General features: G+C 36.7%; 1 protein-coding gene across 2 annotated transcripts in view; it reads right to left on the minus strand.

Moving 5' to 3' along the window:
* Positions 1-26,788, minus strand: part of PTPRG (protein tyrosine phosphatase receptor type G) — a 776,178-nt gene that overhangs the window by 572,986 nt on the left and 176,404 nt on the right. For both annotated transcript variants that reach the window (XM_074198838.1, XM_074198837.1), the window contains exon 2: positions 21,923-22,027. In XM_074198838.1, coding sequence (XP_074054939.1) covers positions 21,923-22,027 — 105 coding nt within the window. The remainder of the gene's footprint in view (positions 1-21,922; positions 22,028-26,788) is intronic.

Raw genomic sequence — 26,788 nt, forward strand, 5'->3', positions numbered from 1 at the left:
ATCTGCACTGAGACATGTAATAATTGCCTAGCTGTGTGACCTTGGGCAAGTCACTTAAAACCATTGCCTTAAATTTAAAAAGAAAAAAGTTTAAAAAATAAATAAATAAAATCCAAGTTACAACAATGCGGAGTTCAACAGAAATGGTAAATCTCAGATTGCCCCATTCCTATTCCAAAGTACTAAGATGAATTGACTTGCCAGATCAAGGATAAGAACAGAGACTAGTTTTGTCAATGCACCTTTTCTAGGCTGGCACCTCCTGATATTTCAGAGGACAGAGGATTTAGGTGACTTGCCCAAAATCATACAATCAGAATTTGAATGCTGGTCTTCCTAAGGCAAATGAGGGTAAAATAGAATATACTGAGGAAAAATTTAAGTGCCAAATCCTGGGATAATTCAGGGAATAGAATTTAGCTTCTGTTTTGCAATCCTCCATTCAATAAACATTTGATTAAGTTTGTATTTGCTACTCTTGTAGATACAACTCAATATTCCAATGTCTCCATCATCTCGTCTACATGGTTATCCCTCCACTCTTCCTAAGCCTGCCCATCCTAGTTAAGTATCTTTTGACCTTCATCACTGGAAGCTAAACTTTGAATTCTTTATTCACTGATGCCCATAATATTGAGAAGCATTAAAAATAAACATTACCTTTATACAGTTGTTATACAATCAGCTTACAGTTGGTTGGAAAAAAAGAGATCATAACTTTTTTCTGTTCCTTTTTTAACATTTTATTTGTTTTCCAATTAAATACAATAGTAGTATCTACCTATCATTCTTTGAAAGGTTTTGGATTTTACAATTTTCCCCCACCCGCCCTTCCCTCCCCCCCCCAACAGAAGGCTGTCTGATAGTCTTTACATTGCTTCCATGCTATACATTAATATAAATTGAATGTATTATAAGAGTAAATATAGACCCCCCTCCCCCCCCCCCAAGAAGATGAGAAACCTCAAGAATAGAGAGAAAAAAATTACTTCAGTCTGTGTTCAGATTCCAATAGCTCTGTCTCTGGGGTGAGTTGCTTTCTTTATCATAAGTCCACCAGAGAAGTTGTTTCAATATTTTTCCCACAGTTGCTATTATTAGCTGTACCTCCACTCTATTCCTCCCCACTCTCATTTATTCTATTCTCTCTCTCCTTTCAACCTGTCCCTGTTCAAAAGTATATTGAATCTGAGTGCCCTCTTCCTCAATCTTCTCTCTCTCTTCTATCACCTATTCCCCTCTTCCCACCTCCCACCCCCCATTCCCCCTTATCCCATCCCTTTCTTCTCATTTTTCTCTAGGGTAAGATAGATTTCCTCACCCTATTAAGTGTGCATGCTATTTCCTCTCTGAGCCATTTCTGATGAGAATGAAGGCTCACTCATTCCCCCTTGCCTTCCCCCTTTCCACTTCATTGAAAAGCTTTTTCTTGACTCATGTGAAATTTCTTAGCTTCTTCATATCCTTTTCCTTCCTCTGTACTTTCCTTTATCACCCATTGACTCCATCTTTTTACTATATTATATACCATTATATTCCACTCCTTCCTGTGTCCTGTCTATATATGCTCCTTCTAACAGCTCTTATAAATGAGAAAGTTCATATGAGTTATCAGTATCATCTTCCTGTGCAGGAATACAAACAGTTCAACGTCATTAAGTTCCTCATAGTTAGTCCTTCTCATCCACACCTCTATGGTTCACCAGAGTCCTGTACTTGGAGATCAAACTTTCTGTTCAGCTCTAGTTGTTTCAATAGGAAAGTTTGAAAGTTCCCTGTTTCATTGAAAGTCCATCTTTTCCCCAGAAAGAAGATGTTCAATTTTGCTGGGCAGCTGATTCTCAGTTGTAAACCAAGATCGTTTGCCTTCTGAAATATAATATTCCAATCCTTACAAGCCCTTTAATGTGGATGCTGCCAGATCCTGTGTAATCCTGACTATGGAGCTTCAGTAGTTGAATAGTTTGTTTCTGGAAGCTTTTAGAATTTTCTCTTTGATTTGGGAGTTTGGGAATTTGGCTATAGTATTCCTGGAAGTTTTTCTCTTGGGATCTCTTTCAGGAGCTGATTGGTGAATTCTCTCGATTTCTATTTTACCCTCTGCTTCTAGGATCTCAGAGCAATTTTGCTGTATTATTTCTTGGAAAAAAGAAATCTAGGCTCTTCTCCTGATCATGGCTTTCAGATAGCCCAATAATTTTTAAATTATTTCTTCTGGATCTGTTTTCAAGGTCAGTTGTTTTTCCAATGGAATAGTTCACATTTTCTTCTAAATTTTGGCTTTTTTGGAAGAGTTTTATTTCTTCCTGATTTCTTGCAAAGTCATCAGCTTCCTTTAGTTCCATTCTGCATTTGAAGGAGTTATTTTCTTCAGAGAGCTTATTTTATCTCCTTTTCCAGCTGACCAATTCTTCTCCTCATTTGCCTTTTGTTTTGCTTTTTCCATTTGTCCTAAACTGGTTTTTAACATATTATTTTCTTCAGTATTTTTTTGTTTATTTTTTCACCAAGCTGTTGATTTGGTTTTCATGATTTTTCTGCATCTCTCTCATTTCTCATCCCAACTTTTCCTCTACCTCCCTTAATTGCTTTTCAATGTCTTTTTTTTTGAGCTCATCCATAGTCTGAGCCCATTTTCTTTTTCTCTTGGAGGTTTTGGATATGGAAGCTTCAATTTTGTCATCATCTAAGTATGTGTTTTGATCTTCCATGGAACTAAAGTAATTCTCTATGGTCAGATTCTTATTATTCTGTTGTTTACTCATTTCCTCAGCCCAAGACAGCACTTCTAAGGCAATGGGGGTTTTGGGGGGGGACCCCCCACTTTTATTCCTCCAAGGTCTTAAGCTCTCTTGCCTTTGCTTTGATATGTAAATGACTCCTGTACTTCCCTCTGCCCTGGGGCTATAAGGAAGGATCCAGCCTGGCTGCTTCATATGGAAGCCCAAACTGCAAGCTGGATCTGAGTATAGGCGGAAAAACAGAGTCCTACACTCAGGGAGAGCAGAGAAATCTCTGTAGACTTCCCTAACCCCTTACCTTCCCTGGGGGTGCAGGCTGCTTTCTTCAGATTCTCACTGCAGATTCTGCGGCCAGTGATCCTCATTCCATACTCATTCTGGTGGAGCAGAGTTCTCTCACCACCTCTTCAAGCTGGTGCAAGTGATCTCTGGGCTGTGCTGGGCTGGGCTTTTTTCCAACCCCCAGTCCTTGTGAAAAACATCTTTCCCATGGAACTGCTAAGTTATCTTAGACTGGCAAAATGTATCACTCAGTCTTTCTGTGGGTTCTGCCCCTCTAAATTTTGGCTAGAATCATAATTTTTTCTGGCTTTTGGAGTTTTGGGGGGAAGGAGTTCCAGGGAAATGCTGTCTTCACGCTGCCATCTTGGCTCTGCCCCTAGAGATCATAACTTCACTGTTTTTGATCTAGGAGAGACTTTGAAACCATGTCATTCTACCCCCCTCATTTTACAAATGAGGAAACTGAGTCACAGAAACGTAAAGGGACACATGACAAGTAATAAGGTCCAGATGTGAATTCAGTAGCTCTTTGCAATGAATATAGTGATATCTGTAAACAGTTAAGTGATAAAGTAGATAGAGTGCTGAACCTGAAGCCAGGAAGAACTGTTTTTGAACTCTGCCTCATATATTTACCAAAGATGTGACTCTGGTCACCCTCTATTTTGCCTCATTTTCTTAGTTGTAAAAAGGGGAATTATTATAAAAAACAGAACCGTATTGAGGAATAAAAAACATTTGTAAATTGCTTTGCAAATCTTAAATGCTACCTAAATGAAAACTACTAAAACAGGAATAAGAATGGCCCTTACCTCCCAGAGTGGCTATGTGGATCAAATGAACTCTTTTTACAAAATGCTTTGTAAACTTTAAAAAGCTAGTCAAAGTATCAATTTATCAGTTACATGGCCTAGTAGATAGAACTCTGGACTTGGAATCAGGGAGAACTAAGTTCAAATCCAGCCTCAGCCACTATCTATAGCTTTTTTTCCAATGGGGCAAGATACTGAGCCTTTTTGCCTCACTTTCCTCAATTAGTAAAATGGTGATGATAATAATAGCCCTTACCTCCCAGTGTTGTTATGAATATCAAATGAAATAATATTTAGAAAATGATTGGTATATATTAAATACTGTTTAAAATCTAGTTATTAGTCATCATAGTACAGTCATCAACTATCATAATAAGATGATAACAATTTTTGATTACTATCATGAAAGCTAGGTTTAAACATCAGGAAGACATGGGTCCAAGTCCTACATTTGACTCATACTGATTCTATGACCACAGAAATTGCTTAGCTTCCACAGAGAGTCCCTGGATTCTCTAAAACAATTTAAGTTACAGAAAAGTATTTGTTTATTTTATTATAAATTTTATTTGTTTTCCAATTATATACAATGTTAGTTTCTACTCATCATTTTTTGCAAGACTTTGAGTTTTACAATCTTTCCTCCCTTCTTCCCCCCTCTCCCCCAACAGAAGGTCTTCTGATATAGACTTTACATTCGCATCCATGATAAGCACAGATAAAGCAAGTACTTATTGAAAGGTGGAGTTTTCTCACCATAAGTTCCCTAAACCAGTGAAATTATAAATCTAGACCAAAAAATAAAGAAATTATCACAAAATGGCACCACTAGAAAGGATTTTCAAGAATACTTCTCATTCTAAAGATGAGCTTCTCCAGATTTCCATGAATAGGAGAGAGACTTCCAGCGGAAGCAGCAATTGCTTCATCTCCAGCCCCCTTCAGTGTTCATCTCTCATCATCTTCTTCACCCTTCCTAGCAGGGCCTACATTCTATAGCTTGGTTCATCTTTGGCAGCAGAGAAGGCTACTAGTGGGTCAATCTCTTCAAGCATGAAGACAGACCCTTCCCAGTTGAAGAACTCTATCACTTGTTACCTCCCACTTTGGCACAATAATGTTTGGCTCCATTCATTCAATCCTTTTATTGGGGACAGGTCATTAGTTTCCAAGCTAACTCCTCATGAAATAAAGCCATCTTATACTCCTATACAGAAGCACCCTCTGGAGGAATGCAGCCTGTAGCACACATGCCCATAAATCGAGATGCCGTGGCTGCTATTAACAATTTTCATTTATGATGACTTGAATATTTATTTCTGTCACATTAAGTTGAATGTTGCTGAGTCTTCAGGGAATGCTCACGTGCATAATCAGTCCCTTTCAGACAGGTAAGGAGGCAGGAATACATTTTGGATATATTAGTTGTAGGGATTTTCCTCATAACCAACCATCCATCTGCATAATGCCCCATGGCCAGCTCAATGCAAAGTCAAGACATCTTTTCTGACTGTCAAATCTGATGTGGGGAATGATGAATAGTCCAAACTGAAGCAGAGGAGTCTGCTCCAGTCATTTTATGGGACTTGGAAGGTCAATATTCCCAAAAGGAAAGCTGTTATTTTTATTGTTGTTGAGGCATTTTTCAATCATACCTGACTCTTTGTTTCCATATTTGGGGTTTTCTTGGCAGAAATTCTGGAGCTGTTTGCTATCTCTGTCACTAGCTCATTTCACATATGAGGAAACTGAGGCAAACAGGATTAAGCCCAGGGTCATCTAGGTAATGTTTGAGTCAAAATTTTCCAGATTCCAGATCTCAGGACTATCTCCACTGTCCCACTGAGATACCTACAAGAAAATAGCTCTTCTCTTTGCTAAAATAAAGAATTCTTGGACCCAAATATAGCAGTTAATTTAAATGGCAAGTAGATGCCATGATGGATATTATGGCTAATCTAATAGTCATTCCTGTCTCCTACACTTACCTAAGGTGTGACTCAAATCAAGTAACTTATTTAACCTCTTCTCAGTCTCATTTTCCTCATGGGCAAAATGATTTAGAGAGTTGGGACTCAATGATCCCTTCCAACATGAACACCAGGATCTTACTTCAATAGAAACAGGAACATCATACAGAAGCCAGTTAATGAATAGAGTTGAATCACACATGACCTGGGCTTTCCTAAAATGGCATAATAAATATTAACATCAAAGTCATGAAACCCTTAAGGACCTTAGTTTCTCCATCTGTAAAATGGGTAGGTTGAACTAGTTGGCCTTAGAGAAGCTGAGATGTCACAATCCCTGAATCTAGAATTCACTCCTGTAGAGAAAAAAGCTATGACTCAGAGAGGTACAAACCCACAGTTCATTGTGAGTGGTAGAAATAGCATTTTTTGATGAATTACATTCTCTCTTGATCAAATTTCTAGACCATAAATATGGGATCTAATAAAAATATTTATGACTTCTATTTTGCCGACAAAACCTAAAATCAATTAATATCTCTCTAATTATGCCACTCCATGTCCTCCTCCTGCATAAATCTCTCATCTCCTCAATTTTTTTTTACTTTATGAGAGCTCCGAAACAAACTCACATAATAATAAAGATTTCATTTAAACTTACATTTTAATCACTGTCTAATCTACTGAGCAAGCTAGAAAGAAGGGAAAGGGTACAGTTCTCCAAGCTTTTATATTATAGTTGAATTTAATTTATTGAAACAAGCTCAAATGTCCAAATGCCAAGAAATTTATATGAGATTGTTAAATACGCTGTCTATCACTTAATAGCCTGTAGAGCATTATGGTATTTTGAAAAGGGCAGAGCTTGGCCTTCAGAGAAATTATATAAAGGAGAATCAATGGGATTTGCTTTTCTTTTCAGGAGGCAAGTGTAAGCTATGAGATTTGCCACAAGTAGATGCTTTCTTATTTTTACAACTTGTGAAGATTTAGTGAAAGAATATGGCGGGCAAGTTTGGCTTCAAAGAAGAAATGAGAAAAACATCTCTACCAGCTTTTTCAGGGGGTAGAAACAGACTCTAGGTTTGAAACTCAGCCTATCCAATTACAGTTGGGTGATATATCAGTACAGTACAGAATTCCTATTTCCCTTCACCCCATCTTCATTCACTTACATTTGTTCTAACATTGGATAGTTCTCTAAGTTTAGGAGGGAGGAGAGATGATGTTGGAGATGAAAGTGAAGTTGAAACAAGGAATAGCAATACATTTTTTAAATAAGAAAGAACATTCTAGAATTGTTTTACTGTGGATTTGAATGAGAAGGTTGACGATGCAGCTTAGAGCAATGGAGGATAATACTTTTTAATCAAGTGAAAATGGTCTCTTAATTTAGAGATTCTTAAGGGGGTCTGTGAACAGATTTCAAGAGGTCTATAAACTTGAATGGGAAAAAATATTTCATTTTTATTTCAATATAACTGATTTCCCTTTTAATCCTATGGATTTTATGTACTTAAAAACATTATTTCAAGAATAATACCATCTCCAACCTACCTAAAGGGTCTAGAATGAATAAAATGAAGACCCTTTAATTTAAAAGTATTAATAAGGTGATCAGGAAAGGTGAGAAAAGAGAAGGGAAGGGAGAAAAAAGAAGAGATGGAAGGAGAGAAATATAAAGAGAAAGGATGATAGAAGTGTTAGAGATGCAGGGGACAGTTTCTGGTTCACAATAGTGACTGAATTTGAAAATTAAGTTGAACCTACAGCAATTTTGACTGCAGCTAATGATTCATTTCCAAACTACAAATAAATGTTAATAATTTGGAATGTATGCAAAACCATATAAATTGGTAAGTTTAGAATATGTAACAACTTAATGTCTAGAGATGCTTCTGAGAAATGCAAAGAAAGTTTAATATAGAACTACAAGTTTTTTTTCCTTAAGCATTTTAGAGACATTCATGTATTTCATTCAACAAATATTTATTAAGCACTATTGTCTACTAAGTGTAGAAAAAAGAAAACTGACCTTTAAAATTAGAAGCAGTTGATTGGTCCATGACCTTGGGAAAGTCACTGAGTCCCTCTCTGATATGATTATGAGTTGCACAAAAAAGACTCAATCTACATTGGTAAAGGAAGTTCCCCACATTCATGAAATCACTGGTTCTTCCTCCAAAAAATTACTACATACTAAAATAAGAAACCAGATATATATATGAAAACTTAAAATTTGCATATAAACATTGAATTTCTGATTATTCTCACCCTTCATTCATGAATTTAAACTACTCAAAGTCACAACTAAGTAATACTTAACAGATCTAGTTAATATGAATGACATTACTCTATAATATAACAAAAATTGTCTTATGGATTCAAATTTTTTAATCATTGAGACTAGCCTCCCCAATTGCTCTATATTGGTGACAATTTTAAATCCTTGCTTCCTTGCCCAAATTCAATGAATATATTATAAAGATATTAATAGCCATAAATCATAAATCTCTGATCGACAGCTTCATTAAAAAAAAGGATTCAGAATTACATCCAGAAGCTCAGGACTCAACAATTTCACACTCTAAATTTAGATGATTTGAAAACTTGGGTAGCATCTGAGATGGGCCTTCCAATCCTTATTATAGATAAGAGGGTCATACCTCGATTAGCATCAGTGAATTTACTTAAAAGAAATTTTGGTGATACCTGGTTTTGTCCTTTTCCTGCTAACAGTGAACTGGTGAGGTGTTTTTTTAAATGAATATTATTTTAATACTATGCAGTAAAGGGATTAGAAACTAAGGCACAAAAAGCAAAGTTAGAGAAATTTGATATGTCTTATTGTAAAAGAGTTGGGAAGGACACAGTTTGCTCTAATTTCAAATAATTAAAGGGTGGGAGAGTAAACAGATTTGGTTTGCCTGACTTTAAAAGGGAGTCATTTAGGATCAATGCTTACAAGACAGGGGCAGATCTTAGCACAATATAAATTGTTGTCCAAAATTTTTAAAAATCTGATTTTGTCCCTTTCCTTCAATTCTCAGCTCCCTTGGCCTTGCTGTCTGTTCTCTCCTTCTAAAACACTCTCTCCTCCCTTTGTTTTTGTTTTGCTTCTCTCTCTTGGTTCTGTTGCTTTCTCCTTCTGTCTCCTGCACTAGTTATCACCCAGCTCTCTTTTCCTAAGAATCTATTTCCCAGAAGGCCTCATCCTTGGCCCTATTTTGACGATCTCATTGGCAACTTGGGTTCAGTAAAGACCTCCATATACCTAGCTACCAAATGCAGTCTTGGTAACAGCACCACGTTTTTTGGCCCCTCCTGGACAGGTAATTACCTCTGGATAACTCCAGGGTCATGTCAACTGGCAATAATCAAACTCACTGTCTTTTTCACTAAATTGTTATGGTTTCCCCTGTTCCATTCCTGTTTATGTCACCAACATACCTCCATTCTCATTCCAAAGCTCAGAGCCAAATATAAGTTTTCCTTCTCCCTAAACTCCCCAAACCAATTGGCAGCCAAATCCTATGGAAATCTTCCTCTACAAAATTTCTCACATTTGATCCCAGGTAGGAACCAGGGAAATGAAAAGAGTGTTGAATTTTGATTCGATGGATCCTAGGATTGAATGAATATTCACTCTTGATACTTGGTAGCTATGTAGTCATGGGCAATTTACCTCCCCAGGCTTCAATTCTGTTACCTGTAAAATGAGGATTCTGGACAAGATTGCTTCTGAGGTCCCTTCCAATTTAGATTCTATGATTTTTATGACCATTCATGCAGTCAGCATTTGCTAGAATATTGCTATTTCTAGGCCAGTTTGATGGTTGGCAGAGACACAGATATTTGAAAAGGGAAGTGCCCAATATAATCCAGTAGGAATGATTGCCATCGACATGGCAGGAACCCAAATCTACTCCTTTTACATATGTTGATGGAGAAGCAACATTATTCTCTGTGACACAGGAGCATCTTAGGATCAGATCTTCCCTGGCATTTCTGATTTGCCTGGTCTGTTCTGCATTGAAAAAGAAAACTAATTTTAAAAAAGGAGAGAGAACACTTTACTATGCTCACAATGAAGCATGCATGTGTGTGTATGTGTGTCTGTGTGTGTCTGTGTCTGTGTGCTTGTAACCCACTATTTTTTTAATTCAGGAGATAAAGATGTGGCAATTACTTTGAAAGGATCTCCATCAACCATTAAATAGTTGGTAGTGACAAAAAGATGGTTCATAACACCCTGTCAGAAGCCATTCACAGTTCCATTTTGTTTCCTGCTCCCTTTTGTTCAAAGTGTTCACTTAAGAAACCGGACTATTCCCTGCCCTGCCATGAATTGGCTTTGCAAGCTTCACAAGTGTGTAACTGCACATTTTCTCATGTTGCTTTAGTGACTTGGTCAGCCTATTCTTCAGGGTTGCTCATGGGGTGGAAACACTAAGAAGGATATTATTTCGTAACAGCCTCCTATATCAAAGGGCTGACACATGGAGTAGTCACCAGGGACTTCAAAAGTAAAACAATAATAATAAAAGCAATTCTGTTTGCTCTTTACTGCTGAGCTGCCATCAGTCACTGCATTTATAGGACAAGAGAAGTCTACTTCTATTCCACCTCAAAAAGTTTGATTCATTCCTTTACACTTGGACTCCTAGAATTCTCTCTCCAGCGAGCTGTCTCTTTGTGTGTGTCTCTCTCTGCCTGACTGTTCCTCTGTCTGACTCATTCTGGCTCAGTTCTCTCTTCATCTTCCTTTAGGTTTCTCTTCCTCTTTCTAACTCTTGTTTATATTTTCCCGTTCTCTCTTCCTTTCTCTTTCTCTCTCTCTTCATATCTATCTTTTTCTCCTGTCTCTATTTACCCTCTTTCTAAAAAGATCCTTTCTCTCCTCACTCTCTCAAGATCCCCTTCTTTCTCTCTCTCTCTCTCTCTCTCTCTCTCTCTCTCTCTCTCTCTCTCTCTCTCTCTCTCTCTCTCTCTCTCCCCTGCTTCCTCTTTTATTTCATCTCCCTCTCCATCCATATCTTTCTTCCCCCCCCTTTCTCTTACTTGCAAAACTTTCAACTTCCACTTGCCAGTCTAGAAAGATGACTGCAAACTCATTTAATTTCCTAATATTATTTACACTCCAAATACCACTGCCTGCTAACCTGGTTCTACGCTCTACTCTCTGAACTAAAATTTCAGACAAGAGCCTGACTATTGACTTTGGCAAGTCTTAGGTTCTTAGATGCACATTCCATTCAAAAGATAAATGGTGACTATTCTTCTGCCCCACATTTTCAAAGGTTTCTATACATTATTTCCATTGTAACTGGCAGCGTTTTTGCCAAGGCTTGAAGGTTCTGAAGGACTATTTTTATTTAAAATATAAATGAGAATGTTTCCCTTCTAAAATTATTTTCTTCTTATTAAGACCCATGTGGTTCGTCATGTTTCAAAACCCTAGGAAATCAAAACAGCCAATTCCCTGGAGCTAAATATGGTCTAAGGGAAATTATTTCTGAGGATATTGGGTGAATATAAAAGGCTTCAAGAATGTCCAAGTGCTGGCCCGTTTGCAGGACAATAGGAAGCCTACCTTCAAGGCTGCTTTACTGCTCAGCACGTCCATGGGCAGACGGGCATAAGTGTTGAGGCTTCATTTTCACACCCTACTCCATGGTGAGAAAAAGGGCAATCTGGATGTGAAAGGCATGTCAGAAGTGAGCTCATTAGGAGCTAGTGTAAGGACAGATGAACAACAGGACCTTTGGAAAGTGTCAAAATTACCCCATGAGCACAAAGTGTGGACAGGGGACCTGGTAACCATCAAGAGAAATACCGCCATTAGCACAGTGCAAACTGGAGACACTGACACATTACCTACAGGTCCTTCTCATCTTGCTGATGTTCCTCACATAACACAGTGGTCAGTCACCCTTTATTTTTTCTGTTAAAAAGTTCAGACTGCCACATCAATAGAGAACATGCTAATGGGTTTCATTTCCTGCTATGAGTAAACATGCTCTCCTAGGCATCCAGGAAAGGAATATTGGGCATGGACGACAAGCTAATGTTGGAAAATGAAGCTGATGAAAGCTGGGGAATTCATTGATTCTCTTGTGTACAGAAAGATTCCATGAACTTTTTAGAAAACTTAATCTCATACTTGGGAAACCTTCCCCCCCCCCCCATTTTCCCATAAAGCAGAGATAACTTAAAAAAATTTATTGAACTTGGTTTCCCCAAGTGACATTTCAATTCATTCTCACTTTTTCTAAGCAGAAGACTATCCAGCCATCATAACTCCCAATTTCCAATAACATATAGCCAATTTGTTTCCTATTCCCCCATGTCATATTCTAGAAAAGAAATCAAGGAAAAACTTGGATAATACAAGAAACTAAGAACATAGGCGCACAATGGACACTGGCAGGATGGGAATAAAGTTGTCCCTGGCCTGCAATAAGTACATAGCCTGCCTGTCTCAATTGTGTTCAGCTTGTTGGATGGGTACCCCTGGACAAAAAAGGACAGAAAATGACTAAGACACATAGAAACAGTCTAGGGCATCCCTGTATCTACCAGGAAGAAACAAGTTCCAGGGAATGGAAAAATTAATCCAAGGAGACTATGTAAATAGCAGAAGGAGTGGGGATGCTCAGGAACCTCATGAAAAGAATATGTCCCTCTCTCCATCTGTGCTTTTGAGAATCCCTATTCTCTTCCTGAGCTCAAAAAATATCCTCTCCTATGGATAATAAGCATTTATTAATATCTATTCTATGCAAAGCACTGTGCAAAGCCCTGAGAATAGAAAGAATGATGAGAAACCTTTTCCTGATCATCAAAGAAGCTAAGCATTGTTCCCCAACCTTGTTTTAAATCTCTGTCTCTCACTGTATGAATGTCTGACCCTCTCTCCATATATATATATATATATATATATATATGGAGAGAGGGAGAGAGAGAGAGAGAGAGATGATGTATGTGTCTGTGTATACATTGCATTTACCTATGTAGCTATACATGCATGTAGAGATAAATATATACATGCATACGTGTGTGTGTTTATGTGTAGAAAATATCCTCCCAGACTTTTTATCCTATGGAATAATGGACAGTGCTTATCACACAGTAGGCTCTTCATAATGATTGTTAAATGAATGGTTATCTGGCTTGATCCCAGGGCATCAATCTCTGATCTAATGGTCTCTCTATTAACACCCACTGGCCCCCCAGGAGATCTTAATTCAATAAAGAGAATAAAAAAGTAAAGAAAAGTAAAGTAAAGAAAAGAAAAGAAAAGAAAAGAAAAGAAAAGAAAAGAAAAGAAAAGAAAAGAAAAGAAAAGAAAAGTAAAGAAAAGAAAAGAAAAGAAAAGAAAAGAAAAGGTATTCAATCTCTGAAATCTACTTACAAAAATAAGATACCCCAATGAGAGTAAAGGTTAAAAGAAACTTCCATTCAGGGATTCTTATTAAGTAACCCTGTCATTAAATTTCACTGTGAGCCCAGTCTGCTTAGTTATCCTTTGCCTTTTTTTTCTACTTGGAAGAGAGCCATTCCCTTGCTCTCCCCTAAGGGGCTGCTGGCTCTCAGACCTTTTCACACCTGCTGGCCCAGTCTGAATCCAACCCATTCCAGCTGCTTAGCAGTGGAAACATGTTAATTAACTCCCTAACAACACTACCCTTCCCCCTTCCCTACAGGACTCTATGGACTAAATCTTTCCCTTGATAAATGGAAATTATAGTTGGTTCCTCTCAACAAAGTCACACTTGCCCTCCTGCCAAAGGATTCCTACCCTTTGTATGAAAGCAACTTTCTAGACTCCCAAAAGACATTAATTAAAGACATGTAAATAACAAGTATCCTCCAAGCCAACTTCACCCCAAAAATGAAGAAGAGTTTACTCCCCGTTTTCAAACTAGAGACTTTCCTAAAGAATCATGTGCTGCCTCTCTTCAGATGTTTCAATGAACTGATGATTGCCCAGACCCAAGTACTACCTCCAATAAATCAGATCAAAGCCAACCCACACCATCTCATCTTACACAACATCTCTCCTCCACTTTTTCCCATGTGTCCTCACTCCAGCCCCACTGGTTTGGTATTGCCAAAGCAATGAAATTCTATAAATCTAGTAACTTAGATGGGCAAATTAATTAAATATTTGACTACATATTATCTACACATGATGCTATAAATATCCAAATGGTCCTTGCCTGAGAAAAGGTTCCCCACCCCTGGTCTAGAGAATCATCCAAAGGCCCTTTAGACCTTCTTCTGAGTCCTTTTCAAAACTATTAAGCCAAAGAAATCATATAATTTCAAAGAGATTTTTTTGTTTTAATTTTTTAAACTCCTTTTTTTTCTTCCCAATTCCAACTACTTTTCAATCAGTCTATCAGGAAAGAGAAGGACTCTGAGGCAATGAAACAAAAAACTTAAGAGGTGATCGTGAAAAACCATAAGAGAAGGATGGACTTTGAATCAAGGACCAACATTGATTTGACATATCTGGGAGTCTTATAGGCATTTCACATTGATGCTTACTATGGAAGCAGACAATCAATAAACATTTATTAAGTTCCTATATTTCAGATACTGTGGATACAATGAAAAACATTGATTCACAGTTATGCCTCATGTCATCTTCCTAAACCAGGATCAGGCAATTCTCCTACAATTAAAAGTTTAACCTAAAGATGACTACTAAAGATCCATTCAGCAATAAATTAAGAATTTTATGAATATGTGTGTGCTTATATATGTGTAACAGATGTGTATATATACACACATGTGTATATTGTATGTGTATACATACATTTAGATGTGAATAGACATGTGGAATATACATGTCTATTCATGTCTAAATGTATGCATACACATACAATATTCCAAAAGTCTAGGGGCAGCTAGGTGATGCAGTGAATAGAGCACCGGCCTTGGAGTCAGGAGTACCTGGGTTCAAATCCAACATCAGACATTTAATTACCTAGCCGTGTGGCCTTGGGCAAGCTACTTAACCCCATTGCCTTGAAGAAAAAAAAGAAATTATTCCAAAAGTCTTAGTTCCTCCATGTGTGGAGAAGGACTAAAAGAGATAGGCAGAGAGTGTACATATATAATGTATATAATTGGTAAATAATATGTAGACATTATATATATATATATATATATATACATATCCAGGAAAACAATCATACAAAGATCATATCTATGCACTGCATACATTATTTAATGATGAATTAACAAACTCTGGAACCATAATATATAAGCCCACCAAATACATGGGTATTTGTATGCATATGGGAACATACTTACAGATCACAAAATATCAAAATGCATTGCATGTCCAAATCAATAAAGAAGTTATCTCTTCCTGGGTCAATATTTACTACATGCCTCAATAAATTCTGGTGCTCTTTCTACACCAACCCACATCAGATCATTAATTTCAAAGCTAGTCAGTATTTCAAAAAATTACAAACCTCAATGAAAAAAAGCATTCTCCTCAAAAACCTACCAGTAGGAGATGGATCCCAGTGACCAGAGGGGATATACAATAAGATTTTTCATTTTCTTTGATCTTCCCCCCCCCTTAAAATTTTGATAAATACTAGATAGCTCTCTAAACAGCTGTTTTTAAGGAAAACTCAATAGTCAGACCCCATGGCTAACATTTTCCATGTTTAAAATGCCCCATCTGTAGCACCAGTCCTAATTGTGTTTGTTGATATATCACTTGCTATGCATGTAGCAAAGAGAACTATTTCATCTTCCTAATAGGTTTTTCCAAGGGTCACCAGGACCCTAAGGGGCATATTCAGCACCTCCTGCTAAGCACATTAGAGTCCATTAACATTTGTAACACTTGTGCATACATCCTCTGGAGAAAGGATGCCAAAAAACTTTAGAACCTACTGCAGAGAGTATAATGAAATTTAATGAAATGAAAATATTCTCAAATGTATAGAAAATGAATTCCTGCAGGAAGAAAAAAAATTCTAACAGTTCTCAGACTCACTAAAGGGACCTTGAGCATATGGTGGCAAATGTTCTTTTCAGAAATAAAGTCCTGTGTGAACATGGCTTATTTTTTCCCCTTAACCTATATATCTGTTTAATCAACAAACATTCAATTGCCTACTATGTGCCAGCCATCGTACTAGATCCTAGAGCTACAAAGACAACACAAACTTTAAGCTTAACACAAAACAATGACCACAAGGGAATAAAAGAATATATTAAATTTTATTAAAAAATAAGTTGGGGCAGCTAGATGGAACAGTGGGTAGAGCACTGGTTCTGGAATCAGGGAGACCTGAGTTCAAATTTAGCATCAGACATTTCATACTGATCTTGGACAAGTCAACTTAACTCCATTGCCTTGGAAAAAACAGAAAAACAAAAAATTACCTACCAGATAAATCAATAAACTCCATTAAAAAGAGAGCCACCTTGAGTGTACTTAAAATATAATTAAATTTATATGAATTCCATTTGCCTTTAGCTTTTTGGGACTATTGGGCTTGCATACCAAAAAAGTCAATTCTTGCCATTTGAGCTAAAAATATACTATAATATGTGTGAATTTTGTTCTAAATATTCCACTGTGATCCATTAAAAAGGCAAAAAGCTATGTGGTTATGGCTCAATGTGAACAAATTTATAAGATTAATAACTAATTCATTGATCATGTCTACACAGACCAAGAGAATCACCTATTGCTATGAAGGTGCCCAAATTTTAGGGCAAAGATCTATAAAAGGAATTCAGTTATCAAGCAATACTTCCTTACCAGAAAGAAAATTTCCCACATGGAGCTATGATAGACAAATGATGATTAAATTCACACATATTATAGTATATTTTTAGCTCAAATGGCAAAAATTAACTTTTTGGTATGCAAGCCCAATAGTCCCAAAAAGCTAAAGGCAAATGGAATTCATATAAATTTAATTATATTTTAAGTACACTCAAGGTGCTCTCTTTTAATGGAGTTTACTAATTTATCTGCTACATAAATCTGGACTTTCAAGGCAGAATCTTACCAAAGACTCCTTTAAGTATATATTACCAATATTCATGAGATGAAACGAGTATAATCAGACACCTAGGTACACTCCTCAGAGCTAGGAGACATGGGCAACATGATGCATAGTTAACTGCAGCATATATGGGCCTTGTATCCTCAAGACTTACAAATGATCTGAGAGAATAAAGTATTCATTCATGTAACATTTAATTCAATTCAACAAATATTCATTCATTAATTATAATTTTATATATTTATTATTAATTTATCAGCTTCTTATTAATTTATTTTATTATATGTTATACACTGAGAATACAGACAAAAGTAAAACAATCCCTTCCCTTAAAGAGTTTAGATTCCAAGTAACAAGAGAAATAAGGCAGGGATTATTATATAAGTGCCAGATGAATGTGATAGACAGGAAATGTTAAAAGAGATCTCAAAGACCATTTAGACTTACCCTCCCACCTAATATCTTCTTTTTTTTAATAAGGCAATGGGGCTTGCCCAAGACCACACAGCTAGGTAATTATTAAGTGTCTGAGGCCGGATTTGAACTCAGGTACTCCTGACTTCAGGGCCAGTGCCACCTAGCTGCCCCCCACCTAATATCTTCTAACAGTACCTAGAACAAGTGATAAGAGTTCACTCCAATAAATATCATGTATGACTGGCTAGATTTAACTCCTTACTCCAGAAGAAAAAATGAAGAAAAATAAGCAATAAATGAGTCCCTCAGCTTGGTCTCCTATATCCAGCTCCCTTTACCTATCTGTGGCTAGCTCTGTATTTGGGAATTGAGTTGAATAAAATCAATCAATAAATTAATCCCAATTATACTATACTAACTAGCCCTCCCTTAAACAGTACATCCTTTAACCAAACCCAAGAATTAGGACTGCAAAGATGTATTTGGATGGTATGTTTCCAAGCATCCATTCATTTCTCATATAAATATAGATCCCCAGAATGGCATAATGTTGTGATGGCTGAAATTTCTTTGTTTCCTAGATCAGTTTGTATACAATCAGCCAGAAATCCAGAAACTAATGAGTGGTGATTCCAAACTTCATAACCTCCATTCATCTGTATGCAAACAGAAACTGCATCATTCCAATATTAGTTTTCTAGTCCATGAAAGGATGCTAGCTTTTACCATAGCTCTATCTATATCAAAATTCAAATCAAAGGCTATAAAGGCTGGAAAGGAAGAGAGGGGGAAAATCTCCTTGGAAGGACAAAGTTTTTTTTTTTTAAATGGAGAGTTATGAATTGAAAACTATCTCACAGAGGAGATGTTGAGATATAGTTGTAGGTCTACCCTGAGGGCATGAACTGGATCAAGCCCAGAAAGAAATTGTCAGCATCATTTATCTTCATCCAAAGCTCTATGGCTTCAACCCAAAACCATCAGCCTCGCCAACTCAAAAAGTAGCTGGAACTCCAAAATGGTAAATTGTGCCCTAAAATTCAGTAGTCCCATTCAGCCTTTGTAAAATGGAGACTGTCACAATATCTTCCCCAAGGAAGCAAACTCTCTATTTTTTACAGTTCTGTAGCCAATCTCTATCAGCACCTGCTCTCATGCAAATATTATTCTTTGGCACTAGACTCCAGGCTGAGGGGCTTGCCTAGGACTCTGGGGCTTTCTAAGCTAGAATCAAGGAATCATAGCTAAGAGGAGAAGCTTCATCTTTTTTTTAATATAAGAAGAGATGGGAAAGGGAGATCTGAATCTACAGAAGAAAGAACACTAAGAAAACCTTCCTTCCATCATTCTCTAATTGCACCCCTACCCTTAAACCTCCCCTTTCCTTATAGTCTTTCACTTACTCATTCTCTGCATAATTTCCCTTGAGATTCCCTCTCTGGATGATGGAAGAACCTCAAGGGGACCCATTATCCCTTCTAAGAACAATGACAAGTCCCAAACTTGAACTTGGTGAAGTTCAGACAATATAACATGGATGTATTCAGCTCAGGAAAAAGACAAAAAGCTACAGGTAAAAGACAAAAAATACTCAAAATTACAGAATTTCTCATCATCTGCAATGACACTTTGGATGTTGGTGGAATTTAGCTCAAAATTTTAGGGCCAAGGCACCATTATTATGCTACATTGAAGAATATTATGCATAATGCTGGTGCCTTGATCCTAAAATTTTTACCCAAGCCTACTACAAAGTAATAGTAATTTAATAGGAACTTGTGATTATTAGAATATTAAATGTGTGTATATGTATCAGAGTCAGGATCTGATATTGGTGTTCTCAAAATGGCCTCGGTAACCATTTAGCCTTTCCTTCTCTCTGATGCATGCCTCTTTTTAAACTCGAAAAGGCAGAGCATGTCAACTAGTATTTTTTTTGGCACATAAGCTTTACAAAGCTTATTCATTATTTATTTATTAGCTCACTGATTGTTCCCAACATTTCCATGAGATGAGTGCTATCTATTGCTGCCATTTTACAGAGGAGGAAAATGAAACTATGAGAGGTAGAGTGACTTGTCTACAATCCTACAGTCAAGTAAAAAATCAGAGGTAGGATTTGAACTCAGGTCTTTGTAACCCTGAGGTGCGGCACCTGATCCACTATACCATCTCACTGTGCTTCATCCCTATCAATGTCTTACAAATACTAGTGCCACCTGAATACAAAAAAAAAAACAATTAAGGTTACTTGGCGATATGCAAAATAATAATAGGTTCCTGTGCATATAGACATGTGTGTGTGTATATACATACACACACACACACACACACACACACATATATATAGGTAAATCTATAAGCATAGGTAAATCTATAAGAACACACACATACATATATATATATATATATATATATATACATATACATATACATACATATGTGGCTAATTTTATATAAATATCCCGAGCCTAAGTTTTCTCTATAAAATTAGGGGGGCTGAATCACATTGTTTTGAAGTTCCCTTTAAGTTTTCAATAGAATCCATGTTTCCATGATAACATATTTGCATAAATGCAACTCGATTACAGGCATATTTGTTTTATGTTTGGTCAGATATGATCTCACAGGAACAGGGAACTCTCTTCTATGGAAATTCTTTTCACTGAGACAGGTTGCAACAGCTCTGCCTCTTCGAGTTTTAAAAGGGGCGTCAGAGAGAAGGAAAGGCTAAATGGTAACCGAGGTCATTTAGAGAACACCGAGGTCAGATCCTGACTCAGACACATCTAAACACATATTATGTACTAAAACTCACCAAGTTCTTATTAAATGCTTCCTTTGGGTTACAAAGACTAAAAGGAAGTAATCCTTGCTCATATGCATACACTCCCTCCCCCATAATTTTAAAGTCAATAAATACAAACTGATAAAAGTCTCTAATATAAGATAGTTTGGGAGGGAAGAAGGCTCTAGATCTTGCAACAGGCTCCGTAAAGAAGACAATTGTTGATCTGAATCTTAAAGAAGAAGAGGAATCTGTGGTGTAAAGGTAAAAAAATATGTGAAAGTCAATACCTATAAATATATGAATATAGATAATGTTTACAAAAGAAACAGAAAATACAGTGGTCAGAGGACTAGTCAAGAAGTCCTCCCTCTGACAAACATGGTGGGCATGATGGATAGGCAAGTCACTTACTTATCAGTGCCTCTGAATTACAGTGCCAGCTGAATTACATTTCTGCATTGATGTAGAGAGCTTCCACACTTGGGATTCCCCTCACTGATGAATCTACAAATCTAGAATAACTTTTTTAAAATTATATTTCATTCCCCACACACACACCCCTTCATTTCCCAATTTACTTCATTTATTAGAAACAGTGACAAAAGACTTCTAATTAGATACAACCAATCAGGAAGAATTTCAGGCAGATGGAAGAGCTGCTATCCATTCTTTGCAAACAAAACAGATTGGCTATTCTCCCTGTTAGAGCAGGAGATTTATCAATAGACAAAAGGATGCAAGAAGCCAATAGATAAGCTGTAATTAAAGATCAGACCCATACATTTTACACTGACATAAATCTAGCAGAATTAGCATGGGATAAATTCCTTTTCTCCCTTCCTTCCCTTCTCCACCTAATGGAAACACTGGGTTCTGGCTGGATCATTAAATATGGTCCATAATTTACAGATTTGCTCATAAGACTAATGGCCAGCAACTGAGCCATTTCATATGCGGCCTTTGAAATATGGAGTGATGAGATAATTTCCAAAGTGGTTTGTCTTCCTTCTGCAATTTTCCCCTTTTAATTAACTATAACAAAATTTCTGGGTATATTTCCGGACAACAAAATGTCTTTAGGAATCACAATCTACCCATCACTTCTGGTGTGCAAAACCACCATGGCCCAGAATTGTGTTTTCTAATATCTTGTTTCTACCTTTAAAAATGCCATCTTCTTATTTCCTAACATCTAGCTTCTACCTTAAAATTGCCTCTCTCTTAAAAAAAAATAAAAAACAAAAACATTTGAAGCAAAAGGAAAGAAAAACTAAAGACCATCTATCTTTTATTCATGTACTCAGCATCTTAAAGTAAAAGTGAGAAAAAACTTGTGTAAAGTCGAGTAGTACAGGAGGAATTTATTCAATCAATATGATCTGATTTAAAAATAAAATTGAATCTCTTCTATTAGGGCATTAGAGAACATTTTGCTGCCTGGTATTTCTGTATATTAAGTAGGCATTTAAAAACTGAAGGCCAGGCATTCTTTTTTTTCCCAGTGCTTTAATTTTAAATTATGGCAAAGGAAAGGATAAAAAAAAAAAAGACAATCTTTATCCTCCAGAAAATTACAAGTTTAGGACAATCAGTCATTATCTACCATAGTTTAAAGACAAATGTCAATTTGGAAGAAAAGGGAAAATATCTACAAAAAAAGTGGCAACATAAAATTTTCCTTTTAAATTTTGTTTTACAAGAAGCATAAAGGGTTAATAATAATTATCATTAATTCTTGTAATCGAATTCCAAGGAAATTTCTTCCCCCCCTCAAAAGCATGCCCTATGAGATTTCTAGCTTGATTGAAACACGTTGTTCCTTTAGCAGCACAGAACAAGTGGGATCGACTCAACTTACCCGAATATGCCCAATATGGGTCTCCAGATGCTTTCCGCCGGCGGATCTGCACTGAGCTGCCATGTCTGTTTTCATGGAGAGCGCCAACATAGCCTTCTGTCAAAGCTGAAAGAAGCACAAACCAAACCACACAGGTTTAATCATAAGATAAAACTTGAAAAATAAAAATTCTTGCTTAGAGTCTCTGAAAAAGCAAAGGACTTTGGGTAGAGACCCTGAAGGGATCTATTGAAATCAACTAGTCAACTCCCTTCCTCATTTAATATTTGAAAAAACTGAGATCTGGAGAGCAGAAGTCCCTAGTTAATGTAAGCAGAGATAGAATCTGAAACCAGTTTGGCCAACAGGGCATAATCAACATGAGGATTCCAAAGGCAAAGAAAGGAAAGAAGGTAGAAAGCAAGGAAGAGAATGGGCATGTGGGAAGAAGCTTCCAGTAAAGTACAGCAAGGCGAATCATTGAGGGGGATGGGTCTTCTCGGGACAGGAGGTTGAGTAGTTCTTAACCATCTATGGAAAGATTTGTAAGGTGGAAAAAAGGAAGCAAAAATAAAAACATCAAGAATTTGTACTCAAGAACAAGGAACCACTATATCAAGTGTATGTGATGGAAATGGCAGCTAGGTGGTGTTAGTGTAGAAAGTGAAAGAGGTGGAATCAGAAAGATCTCAATTTGAATCTTTTCTCAGACACCTGAGCTGTCAGATGCTTAACCTCTCAGCCTCCGTTCCTTCGGTTAAAATGGAGTCAGTGATAGCACCTGGCTCATTGGGTTGTGGTTTAAATCAAATGAAATGATGCATTCAAGGTACTTTGCAAATGTAAAGGCATTCAATAAATGTCAGCTACTACTACAGGTCTTTATTTGGATCCTTTTGCTATGAATAATAATACCACAAGTTGGGGCAGCTAGGTGGCACAGTAGATAGAGAATCTTCCCTGGAATCAGGAGGACCTGAGTTCAAATCTACTCTCAAATACTTAATAATTACCTAGCTGTGTGACCTTGAGAAAGTCACTTAAATCCATTGCCTTGCAGAAAAAACAAAACAAAACAAAATGAAAGAAAAAACACATCTTCATCTTCATATGTCCACATATGATGTTTTATGTGTATATACTGTTTCCTCCTCTAGAGTATAAGCACCTTGAGGACAGGGACTGTTTCATTTATTGTGAGCTCAGTACCTAACCGTGGGTGTGGGACACAAAGAATGCTTGCTAACTGGCTGCTAGTTTTGAATATTTCAAAATTCCAAGGATCTGAATGTGATTATGTCTATATGTGTACTTTAACTGTCAAACAAGACTACCTATAATTTGAAAGATTTGGTCTTTGAGTGTTGCCATTGCTGCCTCAAAGGACTGATTCATTTTAGAGCAATTCTATACTATTCTGCCTGAAATTTCCTTATTCCATGAAAGTGGAGGTGGGGGGCAAAAAATCCTCAAAACTTAGAACCACAGCTTTCTCTTTCTGGTCATCTTTTTCCTCCCACTAGAGTAGAACCTTTTAACCTATAGAAACAGAATAAGGAAACTTAAGATTCTGACTCTAGAGGAGGGAATTGCCACTATACAAGTTGGGGGGAAAAAAACCTGCTGAAAATGGATCAAATCAACCAAATGAAAGATAATTTTTCCCAATTTCCAAGGCTACCATCTGCATATTAAAACACTCAGGGCCCCCCATTCCCAACTTTACACATGCAAATTTCTTTTGTTGTTAGCTCACACCTGACTGCACTAGAGACAAGAAATACAAAAATCACAGGTGCCCCAACTCCAATTGGAAATGGTTTTTTTCACTACCTCAAAAAATATACCACAGATGAATATGCTAATAATTTTAAAATGCACCCAAACAAAAACAAAATGTGCTTTCATGATCAAAGAAAATTCAGGCAAAGAACAGAATATTCAATATGAGAATGACAGAAAGAAAAAAAAAACAATACACATCTCAGCATCTCCTGACCTGAATTACTCATTAGTATTATCATCACACTCTCATAGACCTAGAAATGGAAAAGACCCTGATTTCTAACCAAACATTCTCATTTTACAAATGAGAAAACTGAGATCCAGACTAGGCAAGCAAGTCAGCCAAGGCTACAGAGATGGTCTTAATGACAAATCCTCTGCAAAAAAAGGTCAATTTTCCCACTGTACTACTCCATGATCAACTACACCAAAGACTGTCTTCCTATATGATATGCTGAACCATAAAAGAAAGAACAATCATAACATGCATGAATTGTCATTTTGCTCATGATACAATTCCAACAACTTAAGTTTGCTTTTAGGTCACAGGATCAAAGAGAGAGAAAGCGGGGACTCTCAGAAGCTTGCTAACACAGTTGCTGAATTTTACGGATGAGAAAACGATGACTCAAGGATGTAAAGTGAATGGTATAAGGTAACAGAAATTACAAGCATCAGAGGAAGGATTTCAACATGGTCCTGTAGCTCCTTCTATTGTAGCATGATCAAGTATTTTTCTCCAAATAAAATTGTTTATGAGGTCAGAGTTCTGGACAGGGGGTTAGGAGAGTCATCAATTTTGTAACCATAACTAATCATTTAACCTCTCTGTAGCTCTATTTATTCATTTTTAAAATGGGAAGAATAATGCCTAGAGTATGGAAAATCCAATATGAGATAGATGATGCATAAAAAGTGCTTTGCAAATCTTAAAATGTTATAAAATGCCAACTAATACTATGTTCCTTGACCACAGAAGGCAGGTAATGGTTGTCATCATCATCATCATCATTATTAAAATCTATCATTAATCATTCCTCTGCCATATGAAATTCAGTAAATGGGAAAATCAAACATTTTAATATGTTTCAAACTTACGTTCATTTATTTCCCAGTAATTATATTTCAGTCCCAATTGGGTCTTCTTTAAAAGATCTATGGACAACTCTATATTCTTGAAGGTTATGCCTTGGTGGCAGGTTCAACCAAGCTACAATGGCTTGAGTCCAAGCTCAGTGACATGCTGTTTAGTCTGTCCTCTGATAACTAGATGAGGTAGTGTGGTACAGTTAGAAAGAGTATTTTACCTTCAAATAGAAGACTTGGATTTAAATCTTATCTCTAATATTCCCTTGCCTTTGGGAAAAGTCAACTTCCCTAGGTTTCTGTTACTGCATCTAAATAATTAGGGGTTAGGTCTCTAACTTTTCAGGTGCCTCTTAGGTGCCTCCCAGTCCTAGAGCTCTGATCTTTTATGATCCCTGCAGTTTGATAACATTTTTCAGCAAAAACAATTCTCAAAAACTAAGGCAAAGAAGTTGTGACCTCTGCTGTTGGCAGACAATGCAGCCTCTAATGGCAAAATCGCCAATTCTCAATGTATCATTTAAGGGCCATAAAGACATCCACCAAACTCATCAGGAACTTTCTTATCTTGGAGATGCCTCCTCCTCCCTGTGGTTTTCTGTTTTGATTGATGAGTCCTTGGTCAAAATTGCCATTTCACAAGGCTCACCACTGTTCATTTCTAGCTCTAATACTTCTTTGACCTTTTCTATTTCCTTAACAGAAGCACCCTCCACTTCCCTCACTCACCCTTCCTTGTTTATGTGTTACATTTCCCTATTAGAATGCAAGCCCTTAGTGAAAGATTGTTTTTTTTTTTGTATTTGGATCCCCTCTTACCATTTGTAAACATTGGCATATAATAAGTATTTAACAAGTGCTTTATGAATTTAATCCAGTTTCACAAAATTCTAGCTCCAATGTAATCTTATAGAATAGGTTAGTTCAACTATTCCCTCCTCAAAGTTAGTGTCTTCCTTTACAATCCATTATATTTATCTTATATTGATTACATAAGCTTATATTCTCTCCTTGGACAATATAAATTCCTCAAAGACAGACTATTTCACTTTTAATTTTATATTCTTGGTATTTAGCACTGTACTAAGCACATGTTTATTGATCAACTAATCCAAATTAGATTCAGTGCAGGCTTCAAACTTGTAGAAATCTTTTGGAATCTTTATTTGTTCAATTCAGTATTTTACTTGTCTCTCTCCTACCACATGTCTTGTGAAATTGTGATAAACATGGAATCCATGTCATCATCTCTAGCACTAATAAAAATGTACCAGAGAATGGATATAAGGACAGATATCTGCATCGATTTCATTAGAAATCTCACCCAGTTTGATATTTTAACCTTTTAACAAATGTGGGCATCAGGGAAGAAAAGTATTAAAGTCGTTTTACAAGTAAACTGGCATTGACGGCAGAATTTACAAACTTAGATCTATTTTTTTTAGCATCAATGACTAGACTTTCTTCTTTCTTCCCACCTCTCAAGATGCATCGAGTAACTAGCAACATCTACTTTCTAAAAGAATAGAAAGTGGTATCAATTTTCTGTGTCTCAAAGATGAGTCTGGATGGAGATAATACAAATGGAAAAACCAACAAGGACACTTCAAGTTGAGCTGAGAATGTACAGTGTATAATCCATTCCTGGAACTACAAATAGGTTTCATTTCAGGTTTATAGCTAATAGCCATACTAGACTGAAGAGGCAAAAAAAAAAAAATAAAAGTTAAATGGAAATCAAAACAATTTACAATTAAAGAATTTAAACCAAGGCACTTAATATCTTATTGGCAGAGAGTAAAGATTCAAATATAAACAATCTGTGGACTCTAAGCAAAGTAACAGACTCAGCACCCTAAATTTAATCAATTTTAAAACTCTCAAATAGTTGGAGAATAGCAGCACAGCAATTCCATGGGATGGCCATGAATCATGCTATTGATTTTCAATATCTTCTGTGCAGAAAATTAAATTATGCAAATGCCTGCCTTTACGGATCCTTACCTTAATGCAAGC

Source organism: Macrotis lagotis, chromosome 8 (genome assembly GCF_037893015.1).
Source record: "Macrotis lagotis isolate mMagLag1 chromosome 8, bilby.v1.9.chrom.fasta, whole genome shotgun sequence".
In the NCBI taxonomy this organism is placed as follows: Eukaryota; Metazoa; Chordata; class Mammalia; order Peramelemorphia; family Peramelidae; genus Macrotis; species Macrotis lagotis.